Source organism: Strongylocentrotus purpuratus, unplaced genomic scaffold (assembly GCF_000002235.5).
Source record: "Strongylocentrotus purpuratus isolate Spur 01 unplaced genomic scaffold, Spur_5.0 spur5_scaffold_21, whole genome shotgun sequence".
NCBI lineage: Eukaryota > Metazoa > Echinodermata > Echinoidea > Camarodonta > Strongylocentrotidae > Strongylocentrotus > Strongylocentrotus purpuratus.
Window position 1 is genome coordinate 26,584,008 of NW_022145607.1, and position 16,439 is coordinate 26,600,446.

The 16,439-nt window shown below is 37.4% G+C and overlaps 1 protein-coding gene across 1 annotated transcript; it reads right to left on the reverse strand.

Moving 5' to 3' along the window:
* Nucleotides 1-60: 60 nt before the first annotated feature.
* LOC592060 (organic cation transporter protein-like) lies at nucleotides 61-7,251 on the reverse strand. The gene is made up of 10 exons (XM_030995527.1): nucleotides 7,185-7,251; nucleotides 6,607-6,710; nucleotides 6,263-6,417; nucleotides 5,237-5,405; nucleotides 3,957-4,095; nucleotides 3,587-3,678; nucleotides 2,980-3,188; nucleotides 1,750-1,858; nucleotides 1,202-1,411; nucleotides 61-348 (listed from the first exon to the last, which is right to left on the reverse strand). Exons 2-10 carry the CDS (start codon nucleotides 6,642-6,644, stop codon nucleotides 186-188), a joined length of 1,284 nt encoding a protein of 427 aa, XP_030851387.1. The 5' UTR covers nucleotides 6,645-6,710; nucleotides 7,185-7,251; the 3' UTR covers nucleotides 61-185.
* Between the last annotated feature and the right edge of the window lie 9,188 nt (nucleotides 7,252-16,439).

Sequence of the window (16,439 nt, forward strand, 5' to 3'; positions counted from 1 at the left end):
TAAAATTGGCCCTTTTCAAAAGTATTGTTCTCATCATCATTATCATTATTATTATTATTATCATCATCATTATGTCATTTCATTCTCAAATTAGGGCGTCAAAGACTATTCGCCTGTCTCTGACATAGCCGGCCTACGTCAACAAAAATGATCCCCCATGTATAACGGGCATCACACGTCGGCGTCTAAACACGATTATCAGATTCAAAAGCTTCGTTCGTGTGTGCTTTTCCATCGTTAATGTCATCGAGTGGTATTTCAGTGACGTCATCGAGTGGTATTTCAGTGATGTCATCTCTTTCCTTCTTCTTGGCCTCGTCAGCTGCTATCTTGTCATCGTATACTTTCCTAAAAATGAAAAGAGGTCGGAATTATGACTAAGATTTGCTTTGAAATCGAACAAGAATTTTCTCCTATAATCCTCCAATGTTTACTCTTGTAACATTTTTCATAATTATTCTACTGAGCAAGCGTTCCAAAAAATGTCATTTGAATTTAAAGCAAGAACAATATTATTTGTACAAGGAAGCGAGGGAGGGTCATAATGACATTGCAAAACAAACATGTTCTATCATCTCATGCATGTGCGCTTGCTAAATTTCCACACCGTTCGGAACACGAAATAATTTCCGTATAGACTCCTAAATGAAAATAATTAAAAGGATTCAATTTTTCAACATGTTTTACTCATGTAGGCTACTGTGAATACTATTGCTACATGTAAAAGACGTAGAGTATATGATCGCTGCGTATATTTGTTAATCAGAATCATCCCAAACACCACCGGCAACACAAATAGCCCCAACAACACCACTAGGAAGCAAACGAAGATATCTTTCCTCAAATACTAAGGCAATTGATAAACAGTTTCACGACACTGTCGAAAGAGTTAGATACTAATATAGCTTTCACATAATTTTTTGACAGGGGGACACTGTAGCATAGTGGGGGAAACAGAGGTATATTAGTGAAGGCCCTTGACTCCTATACGAAAGGTCCTAGGTTCGATCCCGTCTAACACCACTGGAAGATGTCTGTTCCTCTCGACCCAGGTATATAGTAAACGGGTATCTCGCAATTAATGATGGTGTGGAAAGGATTGCAGAGCCATCTTCAAGAACAGTAGGACTTTTAATAGGAATGAGGCTTCCCTGGGTAAATGAGATCATTATCATTACATTATTAACATGATCATACTTACGTTCCGAAAATCTCCCCTTCCTCGACGGTTTCGGGAAGTTTTTTGCCGCGCGTCTCGGGGAGGAGGAAGGAGAGGAAACCAGCCAAGATGGTGGTGGTGCCAAAGATGATGAGAGGGGCGGGGTAATAGTAGTCCCCCAGGATGAGAATCAAGGGTGAGATGATGGCCCCCACGCGTGCCATCATGGAACAGGTCCCGACACCGATGCTCCTGTGATTCCATAGAAGTCAAACAGATTGATCGGTTGCTTTTTATTCATATTCCATCCAAAATTAACAAAGCATAATACATTTTACAAAACATTAACAAAATTCTTTAAATAATCTATTCCCTCTATTCTTTTTTTTGTTTGTTTGATTTTGTTTTGTGTTCTCTCTCTCTCTCTCTCTTTCTCTTTCTCTCTCTCTCTCTCTCTTCTTTCCTCTGATCTACTCTTCTCTTCATTTCCCTCCATATCTCCCCCTTTCGCATTCGATGGAGGCGGTTCACGTACCCCCCCCCCCCCCCGCCCCGTGCAACCTTAGTTAAGGGTTACTTGATATACCTACCTGACAGGCGTTGGGAAACACTCTGCTGAGTAAACGTAGACTATGGCATAGGAAGCCGATATTGATGACTTCCCTGTCAGGGCAACCACTGTGTTCCAGGTACCAATGGCTGATAAAATCAAAAAAGACAACCTAGCATTATTAGAGTGAAATTATATACAGAATGCTCCATATGAATCTATGTTTGTCGTGATATTCCAGACCCGTTAGATGATTATTTCGTTGGAGAAAAAAAAATGTACTGCTCACATTTTTCAGTTGTACATAAATCAAAACAATTTATTAAGTTTTATAGGAGAAAAAATTAAACGATTTTGGTCGCGGAATTATTGCATTCACGTTTTTCCAGTAGCGGTGTTAGTAGGGGCCTGGGGCTACAAAAATACCTTTAGAATAAATCAAAGCGAGATACATGTAGAAAAATAATGCAAGAACCCAAAGGCCCTTAAAGGTACTATGTCCCTTTTGCAGCCAACCTCAAATGCTGTAAAACTTTGCAGGAATTATGAATATATCATGTATGTCCTACCTGTGAAATTTAAATGTTAGCAGTGCCCTCATATTCAAATTATGCAAGGAAACCCGTTTACTTGCTAGACTTCACTGTCAGACACTATTGAGTGACTGACTGGCTTTTTTTCTTCTTTGGTAATAACCCACATGAAAAGAGTTGTAAAGGGTACATGAGCATTTGTCTACACCAATAACCCACTTCTTGTGATGGCCAAGATTAAACTGATTGAATCTTTGCGCAGCATAAAACGTATGACCATTCGGTACAATTGTCTGAAAATCAAGACTATTACTTTTGGGCTTTATAGCCCTAAAGTCGATTTGACAACTAATAGTCGTTATTTTCCCACTTGAAGACATTTTCAAGCCCCACCTTTTTTTAGGGAAGTTCTAAATTAGTATTATCTTTCAAATGCAGTTGGAATTTAACTTTTGCATTTGTTTGGCCTGCAAATGGGACATAATACCTTTAAAGCACAAAAGCCCCCGACATCCCCCCCCCTTCCAGAAAACAAAAGAATTAAATAATAATTGAATAAAAATAATTATTCTTCTATAGAACCGGTGCGCCTGTAATTCCCTTTAGCGAAACCTTTGGGTCACCATGTTTTGGCCATTGTTCGTGAAAGAAACCCCCTATTCTGAGTGCTACACATAACTAAGTTGGTTTAAAAAAAATAAGATACATAAACTAAAAATAAGTGAATGACTACGTACGTAGACCAATGTTGATGAGACATGCAGATCCACCAATAAAAAGGAAAGTAGCAATACTAGGGCGACGACCAAAGAATTCGATGGCGAATATGGCACAGAGGTAACCGACGATCTCGACTGCTCCAGACAGGAAGAAGTTCAGGTAGACATTGACCCCGAGGTCACCAGTACTATACGTCAATCCATAGTACACCATATTATTAACCATCCTTTGAAGAAAATAGAAGTAAGATTTTAATGAAAGTAAAGGCTTTGTGATACAGCTGTGAATTACTATAAATGCTATTATCATATATGTTCAATTCCTTTTGCAAAAGAGTATAGCTTGTATATAGCGCAGTTCAACCTAGGAACTCCTTGGTTCAACCCAGAATGGGTTCTTAAGCCCATCGCAAACACGTATTTCGAAAAATTAGCAATTGTATAGATAGGAAATCTTTTTTTTTTATTAAGTAATACCCTGAGTTAGCTTTTAAATAATGATAAATATATTAACAACGGGAATTTAGTTTATTAAACTCTCCCAGTCAGAATAAAAGCCGAATCAGCTTCGATTGATGGCAACGTTTAATGCAGGACGTCCCAAATGATCATCAGAATGGCTCACCAGTTATAAATGAAGTTGATGGTTCTCCAACGGAGTACGGGTGTTCGGAAGAGATCGAAGATGCCAGCTTTTGGCTCTAAACTAACGGCTTCCTTGACACGAATACGAATAAGATAGAACACTTTAGAATATATCATACACATCTTGAGATGCGGGGAATATGACAATCGTCATCAATAATTGAACGAATTCTTGCAAAGAATGATTTGCTTTGACATTTTACTTTCATCTGTTTTCATGCATATATTGTGATAGTAAATACTGTTGTCACATAACTGATACACACCAAGACCGGCGACTAAAAACAGTCTTTATTTAAATCAGGATTTAAAAAAAATAAAGAAGTTCTCTGAACATGATCCAAACGTACCTGTTCTTTTATTTCTTCTTCTGTGAAGAGCGGATCAGGTAGTTTTCTTTTATTGACCTTGGCGACTTTCTGAATAATCTTCTCGGCTTTCTTGCTATCACCATGAGACAGAAGCCAGCGAGCTGATTCTGGTACGAAGCTAATAAAATAAGAATAAAACAGAATCAATTCACTTTCACTCAAGTTTTTTTAAAGCAAATTAAAAGCCCCCCCCCCCCTGGCGTTCAAGTAGGGCGGGTGCGATTTTTCAAATTTTCGAGGGCCCCAAAAAAAATTAGTGCTCACTACCCCCCCCCCTCCCCCCCGCCCCCCCCCCCCCCCCCACCCCCTCCCCCTTGAACACCACGGGGGCCTATCTAAAAAAAAATAGGTAAAATTAACGTGTTTTTACACGTTTTTTTTCCCAGGGCGGAGCCCTCAGAAGCTTAGGGGTTTTATACATCAAATTACCGTCGGATGAGCATAATTTTATACCTTATTTGTGACACTGATAGGTCACGAATTGGCGTGGGGTCCAGGGTGCCAATCCCCCGGAAGCTCAGGGGTTTGGGGCAATAAATAACGGTCAGATGAGCATATTTTTATACCTTATTTGTGACACTGGAAGGACACAAATTGGCATTGGGTCCGGGGGGGGGGCGGAGCCCCCAGAAGCTCAGGAGTTTTATACATTAAATTATCGTCAGATGTGCATTTTTTATACCTTAATTGTGACGCTGGCATGTCACGAATTGGTGTGGGGTCCAGGGGCCGGAGCCCCGGAAGCTCAAAGGTTTTGTTCAATAAATAACGGTCAGAAAAGCATATTTGTATACCTTATTTGTGACACTGGCAGGACACCCAAATTCGTGGAAAGTCGATGTTTGTTATGATGACGGCGTTATTTTGTATGGTAGCCCTGAAGGAACATGGCGAATAGGCGAAATCGCGGATTATTCACGACGGAATTGGCGACGAAATTCACGATTTCGTCAATGTCGCCGAGAATAATTGGCGATTTCGTCTTTTGACGACGTCGTGAATTTTATCGACAATTATTCACGATAAAATTGACGATATCGTGAATTTCGTCGCCAATTTCGTTGTGAATAATTCGCGATTTCGTCTATTGACGACGTCGTGAATTTTATCGCCAGTTATTCACGATGAAATTGACGATATCGTGAATTTCGTCGCCAACTTCGTCTGGAATAATTCGCGATTTCGTCTTTTCGCGATGTCCTATCAGGGCCACCATAATTTTGATTACAGCAAAAATAGAATAACTAAAACAGACGTACGGCATGAGCAGGAAGAAAAGGAACAGTGGAGCAGAGATGATAAGCTGCAGAGTCCTCCAATACCGGACAAAGTATGCGATGATAGCAAGAAGCATGTAGGCGAAGGCGAAGAAAATCTGGATGGTAATACCGGCCACCGTCCGCCATTTTGGTCCTACAAACTCAACACCTGTAATAATGACATTTTAATAATTTATATTCAAAAGAAGAAAGACGTGAAATTTATTCCTTTTCACCATACATTCTCCAACGCACCTTACATATATAGTTTTTAAAACTTAGTAGCCTAATATACAATGCATGTACGCAACTACGAAATTGAATGTTAATGGAGGGGCTTTTCGTTTTGAATATACTTCTCACTATACGTAGAACTAAACAGCCAATACTATGCCGAAATGAAACGACCAGGTTACCGGTACGCTACTTTTAACTGACTTCCTGTTCTTACGATTTTATTTTCCCCAAAAAACATCACAACTATAAGTCAACCAAAACTATCAATTTTATAGAGACAAGTATCGGAGTAATACGATCAAAAGCATCTTATTACAAGATGAATACTTTCAAGGTAAACTTGGGAAGATTCCGTGGAAACCAAAAATAAGGACAGGAAGATGCATGCATTTAAGCTAAATGAAGAAGAGAGAACGAGAGAAAGAGAGTATGGTAGGGAGAGTGAGACGTAAGAGGACAAGCTAGAGAGAGAGAGAGAGTGTGTGTGCATGTGGGTCGGTGTGGATATAGAGAGGCGTAAATTAAATCAGTGGATTGAACCTAGTATCTGTCCCATTCATTTTTGTTACGATACTATTATGTTTACTTTATTTTTTATCATTTGTATTGTACATTTCTGTTTTTATGCACATTTTATGTAAACATTGCATTATTGGTCCCTGGACTACTGCATTGTACATTGTATATGTTGATATTAATAAACCGAAATTGAATTGAATGCTCAATGCGCATCAAAATCAGAAAGCATTTAGAACACAAACTTTGACTGATTAAAACAGATTATTATACCTATGATGAATGCAACTTGTAAAACAGCCTTGTTGCCAGCCGCTTGGAAGAATCGAAGGACAATATACACCCAGTAGTTAGGTGAGAAAGCGACGAGTACACCTACACCAGCCTGGACACCGAGGCAAATGAACAAAGTAGGATATCGCCCAATTCTGAGATGATCAAAGAAAATAAAAAGAGAAATGAGTATTAAATTGAATAAGTTAATAAATAGATAAACAGAGAGATGAATAAATATCTTTAAAATAAACAAATAACTAGGTAAATAAATGAATGAATACAAACAAAATTAATAAATAATAAACAATTTAAAGAAAGAAAGAAAATTTCTTTGGACTCACTTGTCTGCAAGGACCCCAAAGAAGATAGATCCAACCATATAACCAAAGTAAAACACAGATTGAGCGTAGTCGGGCAAGTTTTTCTTTTCACATACTAGATCCCACTGCAAAAAAACACATTTGTAATAAAAGTTTATTGGATAATAATTGGGCTCCATCTAACAGAGTTTGTCAGAGATCGTAGCAAACATGGCCAGAATTCTTTTTTGATTATGTTTTCTTATTGATCCTTTTTGTTTGTTCTGGAGACACAGCCGTTGTAGTCAATACACAGGAATCAAAATTTGATTTAATATTATACAAAATCTAAACGGTCTTAAGAACTCATTGCAACCTTTTCAACAGGGTGTTTCAAGCTAATATTAACTATTAGGATTTATTTATCATGAGTTTATTTATCATGCCACACAATATTGAATGCACTATAAAAATGAATGGCTATAAAAGTATTCAATTCTTAATGGAGGTGTTAAAGTGAGGAAGGCCATTCTGTTCTTCTGAGGTAAGCATGCAAGGCTGCTGCTTTCTAAGCCAAATTATATGCAGACAATAAGAAATTTTTTAAAAAGAAAACTGACATCTTGTATGATGGATGACTTCAGTTGACTCTTATCGTGTTCCCAACCATCTTGACACGGCAAAGTCTCGGCGCTACCATTCGTCGGCGAATTGTATGATGGGTCAAAATCCACGCCTTTGTGCGAAAGAAAAAAAAAAATCATCATTCATGTATAATTATCATTTATTTATTCATGTACTTATTCATTTATGTATTTTTTATTTATTTATTCATGATATTTATTTACTTATCTATTTATTAATTTTAATTATTTATTTACTTATTCATTCATTCACTTTTTCGTTCATTAAAGTAGTTCGAAGTCAAAGATTGACACCAGAAGATTGTGCAATTGCTTGTAAAGTAGTTAAACATTCCAATATTAATAAAGCGAATGAACAATTTTCATTCGCTTTTAAAGCCAATAAATAATAGGTAGTCTATATTGCAAGAGTTTCGAGCGTCATGCATGTGCTTGTATTGTGTATATGTATTCATGTGTTGTTGTATATAATAATTATGTGGCCGGCATTTATTTATGGAAAATAACTTTTATACTATAATTTTTTAATTTCTACTTTTACCTGTGATGTTATACATATAGCATTGATCGTAGACGAGATCCCCGTCGTCCCCGTAACGGACTGGGATACTACCGTTCTTCTTCGCCTCCTCACACTCCTCAACAGATAAATTCCACTCAGTGCAGTTCTCATTCTCCCAGTTTTCAGCCTGGTTTGAACAAAATAGTGATAATGTTCTTGGTTTATATATAGCTCTTAATACACTGACGATGTCTGTAAGCCATTTGTAGATGTATACATGTAATATTACTCCTTTCATTCAGGCTTGCCCACGTATAAATGTCTGCACATTCTCCGCTCTCGGGGAGCATTCTAGCATTCCTTTCTGTTCTATGACCTTTTTGGCCCTTTTTTTCCATCTCTCTCTTGGCTTAGAGGCGGTATTTCATATCAAGCGCTGTAGAAATCCAGATTATTAGTATTATTATTATCTGTAAGTTTCTCAATCTATCTATATCTTTCTAATCCATTTCTTTCTAATAAAAAACAATTTCCTTTTCTCCTTACCGTACACCAATGATCTGTAGTCCCAGCTATAAAAACTTGCGTCATGGAGTGAAATGCAGTGGTAGCTGCCATCAAACATACGGCCAGATAAACGCGTCTCTGATAGGGCCCGAACGAGCCCAGCTCACCAAGAATATCGTCGAAACGCATCCTGAATGATAATCACTATCAAACAAACGGATAAAAGATAAAATATACTTTCAAAGAGGTTCAACTTTGAATATATATATCCAACTAAATATATACCCTCTCCCCCTCCTCGAATAAAAAAAAAGGAAGAAATGGGGAAAGCAAGCGAACAAAAAGAAGATCGAAGAAAAACAAGGCTAATACACCCTTTCAATTTGCTACCCCTAAAATAAAATTAACACTCAGGCAACTGCCCCTTCCCCAGTTCCCTCACCCTTCTACAAGATAATGCTATATTCGCGTTGTCATGTTTCGTCCCCGCCCTAACTCTTACACCGCGGACTTCATCGACTATCAAACATTCTGCACCCCCCTCCCCTCCCCCTCTTGGTCTCATGGGCTGTTCTTCGCCTAGGATACTCCAAGTTACCGACGGACACATTGGAGGATTTAAAGGCCGTGCACCCCCCCCCCCCATTCATAGCTCAATAGTGATTAAATTATGACGTGCACCAGGGGCCCGTTTCATAAAACTTGTTATCTATAACAACTGCTAAATTTCTATGACAAATTTGCCCTCAGCCAATCAGAGGCCATGATTACAGTAGCTTATAACAGTAGCTTGTAACTTGTTATTGATATCAAGTTTTATGAAACAGGGCCCAGAACGTAACCTCGATACGTATTTTCGTGTCAACCGCCCCCACCCCCCCCCCCCCCCCTAGTTTTACAATCAAATGCTAGACCAAGAATGCACATGAAAATGTGCACACTTATTTTCATTTTTTGTTTTTGCTTGTGAGTAATTTTTTTGTTTTTCATCCTCCCTTTTCCAAAGTTCCTGGTTCCGCCCGATGTCAGAGCTCATGTACAAAGCAAGTACAAATTTAAAAAAAAAAAAAAAAACTGAAGATAATATGCCTACATATATTTCGACATTGTTTACTGATGACTACGTGATACTTATGGCTAACAACATACCCTAAAATGAACCCACGTTTTTTGTTGAATCCAGTGGTAGGTATAACATTACCATTATCATTTGTTTAGATATGAGAAAAGAGGTACATTGTTTAATTGCTATTTTGTTTGTTTGTTTGTAATTTTGAAAAAGCTAGAAATTTAGTGGGAAAGGGTCATAATTTTACGAAGTTCGCAAACACGATTGTGAATTCATACTTACAATGCTTTCATGAAAATAGGGTACTTTTTGTGGATATATGTAAAGGATAAACGAAAAATTGCTATTTATGTATATCCTATTTCATACCTGCGTTCAAGCAGAGAGAGAGGTCATATTTTGTGGAAACGTTTCTGAAAGTATGCAAAATACTAGTATAGGGGGACATTTTCGACCCCTCTGGCGATCATGTGATGTGCATTTGATACTGAATTGACACCATCGAGTCGTTGAACTGATAATTGTTATCTATAATGACTGGCTTACAGGATTCTCAAGAGCACTTTGAAGGATGCCGATCAGTGGCGGACCAAGGATTCTCTTGCAGCTATATAAGGAGGGGATATATCAAAGATAAATTTGAGTTCTGGTTAAAAAAAAAAAATGAATTGTTACAGAATCAAAAGAAACTTACACTGAATGTTCAAGATTACAAATAAATGTCAATTGCCAAACAATTTGGGTAGAAAATGTATACTGGCTGAGTAATTAGCATAGAAAGATAGGTAAATCTTGTTAAGCAGTCCCGACAACATTTGTGTAGTCCCAACAAATCTTTCTGTGTACAGTGCTTGTTACCAAGACAGCATGGGCCAAAGTTCTTATGATTTTCACTCCAGAACCTTGCAGCACACACCAATATTTACATGCTATTTGATCATTTTTGTCTGATTCAATCCCCATCTTTCTTTCACAATGCAATCGCATGACCAGACCTCCATTTTATCTTTAAGTCATAGATAAAGATTTCTGACAATCAAATAAGAAAACGAATATGATCTCATGGACAGCACCATCATGACCATTGCTGCATGAAATTAATGTATTGAATGATTACATAATTTTCATGAGCACCTATCCAATATTAATGTCTGTGTTTTTTTAATAATAAATTTAGTATAAATGACCTTTGCTCATTAGAAAGGTTTTATTGAACAAATTCCATCGTCGCAGTCTTACAATTTATTGAATTGCCATTAGAATACAATTGAAAAGTACATGTATTTACAAGTTAAAAGTACAATAGTCTTCGAACTATAACATATTATATAAAAATATCATATTAAAAACTCTATATCAAAATTCAATGAGTATGGAGAGAAAGAAGGGATGAATGAGGAATATGAGCAAGGAGCAAGAATCAACAAAAGGTGAGAGAAGAATGAAAGGAAAAGAAAGGAAGGGTAAGTAAGAGGAATATATCAAGAAAGTTGAGGTGAAAAACATGTGTAATGAGCCTTCTATTAATCAGCTTTAAAATGTACAGATCCTCATGGCGTGTATAAACCACCAATATATCAAGCGTATACAAATTATTAAATTAAACGTTTGACAGGAAACATCAGGTATTGTAGTATTGTAGTTATGAAACTCTCCATAGGTGGTCAAATTCAAACATAGTACAATTGTGAAATTAAGTATGATCAAAGATATCAGTCGTGCTAAACGTACAGTAAATTAAATTAAAAAGACTCGAGGCTAGTGAGTAGAAAGTCCCGAAAAAGGCGGAGGAGGACATAAGGTACATTGTAAAGATTAAAGCGTTCCAGTATGATTTTTTTTTTTAATTTGCATATTATTTATACTGTCCATTTCTTTTGAGATTCATTTCATTATAATAACTATTTAAATTTGAGTGTAATCAATAATCATAATTTAGTCTTTCATCAAATAACGATTCACTCGGAATGACGATTTATTAGCCTAACAAGAAAAGGCAAAGCACTGTTTCTGAACCTTTCTGTTCTGCATTTGAACTCTCTCAGTCTATTGCTACGTCAGAGACGTTGGTTTTGTGCTTCAGGCAACCAGTCTTTGAAGTTTCTTTGAAGCGATTCTGCAAATTTTAAGGATAGTTTGTCCCTTCTTTCGCTCAGTGTTGCAAGCTCGGTTTTCTGGAGGGCATTTCTGTAGCTCACATATTGGTCAGAGAGAATTAGAGCCCTTTTCTGGATCATCTCTATGTCATTGCTTTGCTGCACTGCACGGTGATACCAGAGTGCCGCAGAGGTACGCAATACTCCAATGTAGGTCGTATGTACGATGTATATACTGTCAACAAATCTTTCCTTGGAGCATTAAAGCGCTTCAGAGATCTAATCAAATAGAATTTCCTCGACGCATAATTCTTGATGATTTGCAGTTTACGAAATGGATTATTGGATTCAAAGGACATCGGATTAAATCTAGATAACGCAGAATTAGAATTATTTTCTTCTTTTGCATTGTCGCTTACTCGGACACTGATTCCACATGATCTGACCCACTACGGAGGGGTCAGGAACCCCGCCCCCTAAAAAAAAAAAATTGCTTTGAAAGAGAAAAAAGTTCATGCTGATTAGAAAACTGTCGCTCAATATAGGTACTGCCAAATGAAGAAAAATAAGCATAATTCACATATTTTAGTCATGTTAGGGGAGGGGGTCATGTTTTATTTGGGCATATTTTGTGTGAAGGTTATCCGATCAAGAATAAGGGGTTGTACCGAAGGTTATATTTGATAATTTAATGAAATTAGCAGATGTGTCGTTTTACTAACTAGTACATAATGGTCTTCTTATATGTGTAAGTACAGAGAAGATATTCGCCAAGGCAGAATTGTGTATTTAGGTAATTTCATTACATTTGAACCGATACGTCCAGCCATAAGTTAGTTCTTACAGTCTGCACTTGTGTTGAGTTCACACTATTTGTTGTTTAGGTGTAGATTTAGTCCCCACAGGGTGTGGAATCGATCATAAAGGGTGTACAATTCAAAAAACAGTTGAAACCAGTACATTCAACTGGTTTTTAATATGGAAATGTAAAACAACGCTAACTGGGACTAGTTGAAAAAACCAGTTGAAAAACCAATCGACATCTGAGACCAGTTTATATTTCCAGTTGATTTACCAATAGTTTTACCAGTTGATTTACCAGTTGAAATTTCTAGTAGATTTACCAGTTGAGACCAGTAATCAACTGATATTATGATACTCAATAATCCATATTGGCATGATCTGGCCAGGGGCGTCGCTAGACCTTTTTCAGTGGGGGGGGGGGGGTGTAGAGGCCAACGATTACCGACAAAAGTAGCCACCAATTACCGACAAAATTAAATTTCCAATATCTACAAAGTCAACCCTATAAACCTGGGGCCGAAGGCTAAATTGTTTTTCCTATGGACTATCTATAGTACTTGCATATGCGCTAAATGGTCATTTTCCTCGACGACATTAATATACGAATTATTTCTTAAATTTAGTCAGCATCATAGCTATACATTTTAATGCAGGCGCGGAGCTAGGATCTTATTTTTAGGGAGGGGCGGTAGTGAGCAAGAGAATCACTTAAAAGCGCGCTCATAAGGGGGTGTGGGTGATGAGCCTCCCGCGCGAAGCGCGGGAGCTTAGACGTTTCCTTAAATTATTAGGAAAAGAAGACGATTAATTGTACCGTTTTCGACTGGTAATCCTAGGATGAATGAAGTTTCCCCCCCCCCCTCCCGCGCGAAGCGCGAAAGCTTTGACGTTTCATTAAATTATTATAAAAAAAAGAAGACGATTTGCTGTACCATTCTCGACTGTTTATCCTTTTCTGAATTCAGTATTCCCCCCGCGCAAAGCGCGGAAGTTTTGACGTTTTATTAAATTATGAGAAAAAGCAGACGATTCGGTGTACTGTTCTCGACTCTTAATTCTAATCTGAATGAAGCTTCCCCCTCCCACGCGAAGCGCGGAAGTTTTGGTTTTATTAAATTATTAGAGAAAGAAGACGATTCGTCGTATCGTTTTCGACTCTTAATAAGCCCTATTCATCTGAATTCAGTTTACCCCTCTCTCGCGCGAAGCGCGAAAGCTTTGATGTTTCCTCAAATTATTAGAGAAAGAATACGATTCGTTGTACCGTTTTCGACTCTAAATGAGCCCTATTAATTTTGTCTGAATTCAGTTTCCCCCTCTCTTTGACGTTTCCTTAAATTATTAGAGAAAGAAGACGATTCGTCGTACCGTTCTCGACTCGTCTAAATGAAGTTTTCCCCTTCCGCGCGAAGCGCGAAATTTTTGGCGTTTCATCACGATATAGAGAAAGGAAGACGATTCCTTATACCGTTTTCGAATCTTATTATTATTAAGCCCTATTCATCTGAATTCAGTTTCCCCCTCTCGCGCTTTGACGTTTCCTCAAATTATTAGAGAAAGAACACGATTCGTTGTAACGTTTTCGACTTTTAGTAAGCCCTATTTGTCTGAATTCAGTTTCCCACTTTCGCGCGAAGCGCGGAAGCTTTGACGTTTCCTTAAATTATTAGAGAAAAAAGACGATTCGTTGTACCGTTCTCGATTCGTCTAAATGAAGTTTCATCACAATATAAAGAAAGGAAAATGACTCGTCGTACCATTGTTGACTCTTAAACCTTGTTTGAATTTAGTTTCCCCGAAAATTTTAAACCTTTGATTTCTTTAGCTGATAGTATAGGAAAGTGAAACTTCGAGAAAATACAAGTATTGTAGTTGTAGTCACTCTCGAAGTCGTCACAGCGGATAAGAAGTCGCAGTTCGTAGGGAAAAAAACTTGTCGGCTGACCGACAATATACATCTCACCGACTTCAAACTTATGCATTGATGAGGATCGAGCAAGAATACCGACACAGCTGACCCGACACAGCAACATATTTACCCGTGTCTTTCTTGCTCCCTCGACGAGACGACTCCACCCAACAACCCCCTTTTCTCTTTTACTCCCACTCCTCCTTTCTCAGACTCTTACCTCCCCTCTCTCTCCTCTCTTTCATCCCCCGTTTCTTTTGTTTCCCTTTCACTCTTTTTTCTTCTTTTTTTCCTTTTCTTTCTTTTCCTTTTCTTTCTTTTCTTTCTTTTCCTTTCTTTCCTCTCCCCCTCTTTTTCTTTTTTCTCTTTCTTTCTTCTCTTTTCTTTCCTTTTTTTCCTTTCTTTCCTTTCTTTTCCTTTCTTTCTTTTCTTTTCCTTTTCTTTTTTCTTTTCTTTCCCTTCCCCTCTCTTTTTTTCCCTCTCTTTTTTTCCCTCCCCCTTTTCTCTTTTTCCCGACGGCAGCGCAATTTTACCGACAATATCCTGACAGGTGGGGGGGGTGTCGCACCCCCACACCCCCCCCCCCCCCCTTGGCGACGCCCCTGGATCTGGCCACGAACGAGACCATAATTAAATAACTCTTGCAATTATGCCATCACAAAGATCATTTGAAGTGGATTACAGATAAGTATTGTTTGAAATAAATCTGCAGAGTTCGTACAAAATGATACATATTGTTTCCTGGTTAGTAATTACATATATCAATATATTTATTTTTACGTCTTAGATTAGATGAAAAAGATGGTCAGAAATATATAATATATTTGTCAATGCTTGAATAAGAAAATATAAATCACAAAGTAGATGTGCATTGTCACATTTGCTTGACAGATCATGATAATTACATTTTCTGTGAAAACATGCAAATTAATCATGAATATGCATGAACATACATTCAACTGGTTTTTCAACTGGTAAATCAACTGATATTCTATTCTAATCAACTGGTAATCATCTATTGGTTTTCAACTGGTAAATCAACTGGTAATCATCTACTGGTAAATCAACTGGTAAATCAACTGGTAATATGCCCAGGTCGAAATTACAGTTGATACCAGTTGAAACGAGTAAGGATTTCCAACTGGTATCTACTGGTTTGAACTGGTTTTAACTGGTCTCAACTGGTTCCAACATGTACCAGCTTATACCAGTTGATAAAATTTGGAAACCAGTAGAAATACCAGTTGACAGTACGGTAGTAGGCCTACAACTTTCCCCAGTAAATGCCACAAGAAAGTTGAATTCCTCCGGTTAAATTTAAGATGGTGTAGGTAGCTTAAGGGTTTGTTAAAACTTCGATGAAAGCTTGGTAAAGCTTTCATTTTGTATTTTCATATCCCACTTTATTTTTCCCGTATTCAAATTGTCCAAACGGGGGTATTTTCATATCACACTTTATTTTTCCCGTATTCAAATTGTCCAAACGGGGGTTATTTCGGACTGTAACGAGAGGGCATGATTTGATAAACCAAAGATGAAGATCAAGGCATCTTGATGCGTCATCTTACTTGAAAACTGAAAAATAGTGTCTTAATTACGATCAAAATACTTTAGTGAAAAGAGGAAGGAGAAGAAGAAGAAGAAGAAGAAGAAGAAGAAGAAGAAGAAGAAGAAGTGGGAAAAGGAGGAGAAGGAGGATGAGGGAAGGAAGGAGAATAGGAAGAAAAGAAGAAGAGGCCGAAAAGAAGAATATTCCATATTGATGATCAACATTCTTATTTGTTATTCTTTACTCGATCGTCTTGATGTGGTTAGATGATCGTCCGCCTAATAATGCTATGCCCCCCCCCCAAAAAAAAAGGATTCGACTGATGAAATTGAAACAATATAACAAAGTAATTCTGAAGTTACAGAAGCAGAAGACACACATGATTTACATATGTCGCATACAGTATGAAAAACGTAATAAGTGTACGGTTTCTGAAAAATTAATATCTGACAAAATTGCAAGAAACACAATATTATTATCTTAAAATTTGAAATTTAAATGTTGAAAATAATGAAAGATTGTCACTGAGAAAATAATAAATCAAATACAAAGCATTTAATTATTTTCATAGATTTGAAAAAGTATAAATGATCAATTACGTATTTTCGAATGCAAACTTTTACTAGCAAACTTCAAATTTTGTCTAAAACTACAAGCTAGATGCAATATTGAAATTGAGAAATATAGAGATTTTTTTTTGTTTAATGTGAGAAGAAAAAAAACTTACCTACTTTTACAGGTTTCAGCAGCTCAAAATTTAGTATGTCGGTAAATGCACAACGGACTAGTCTGACA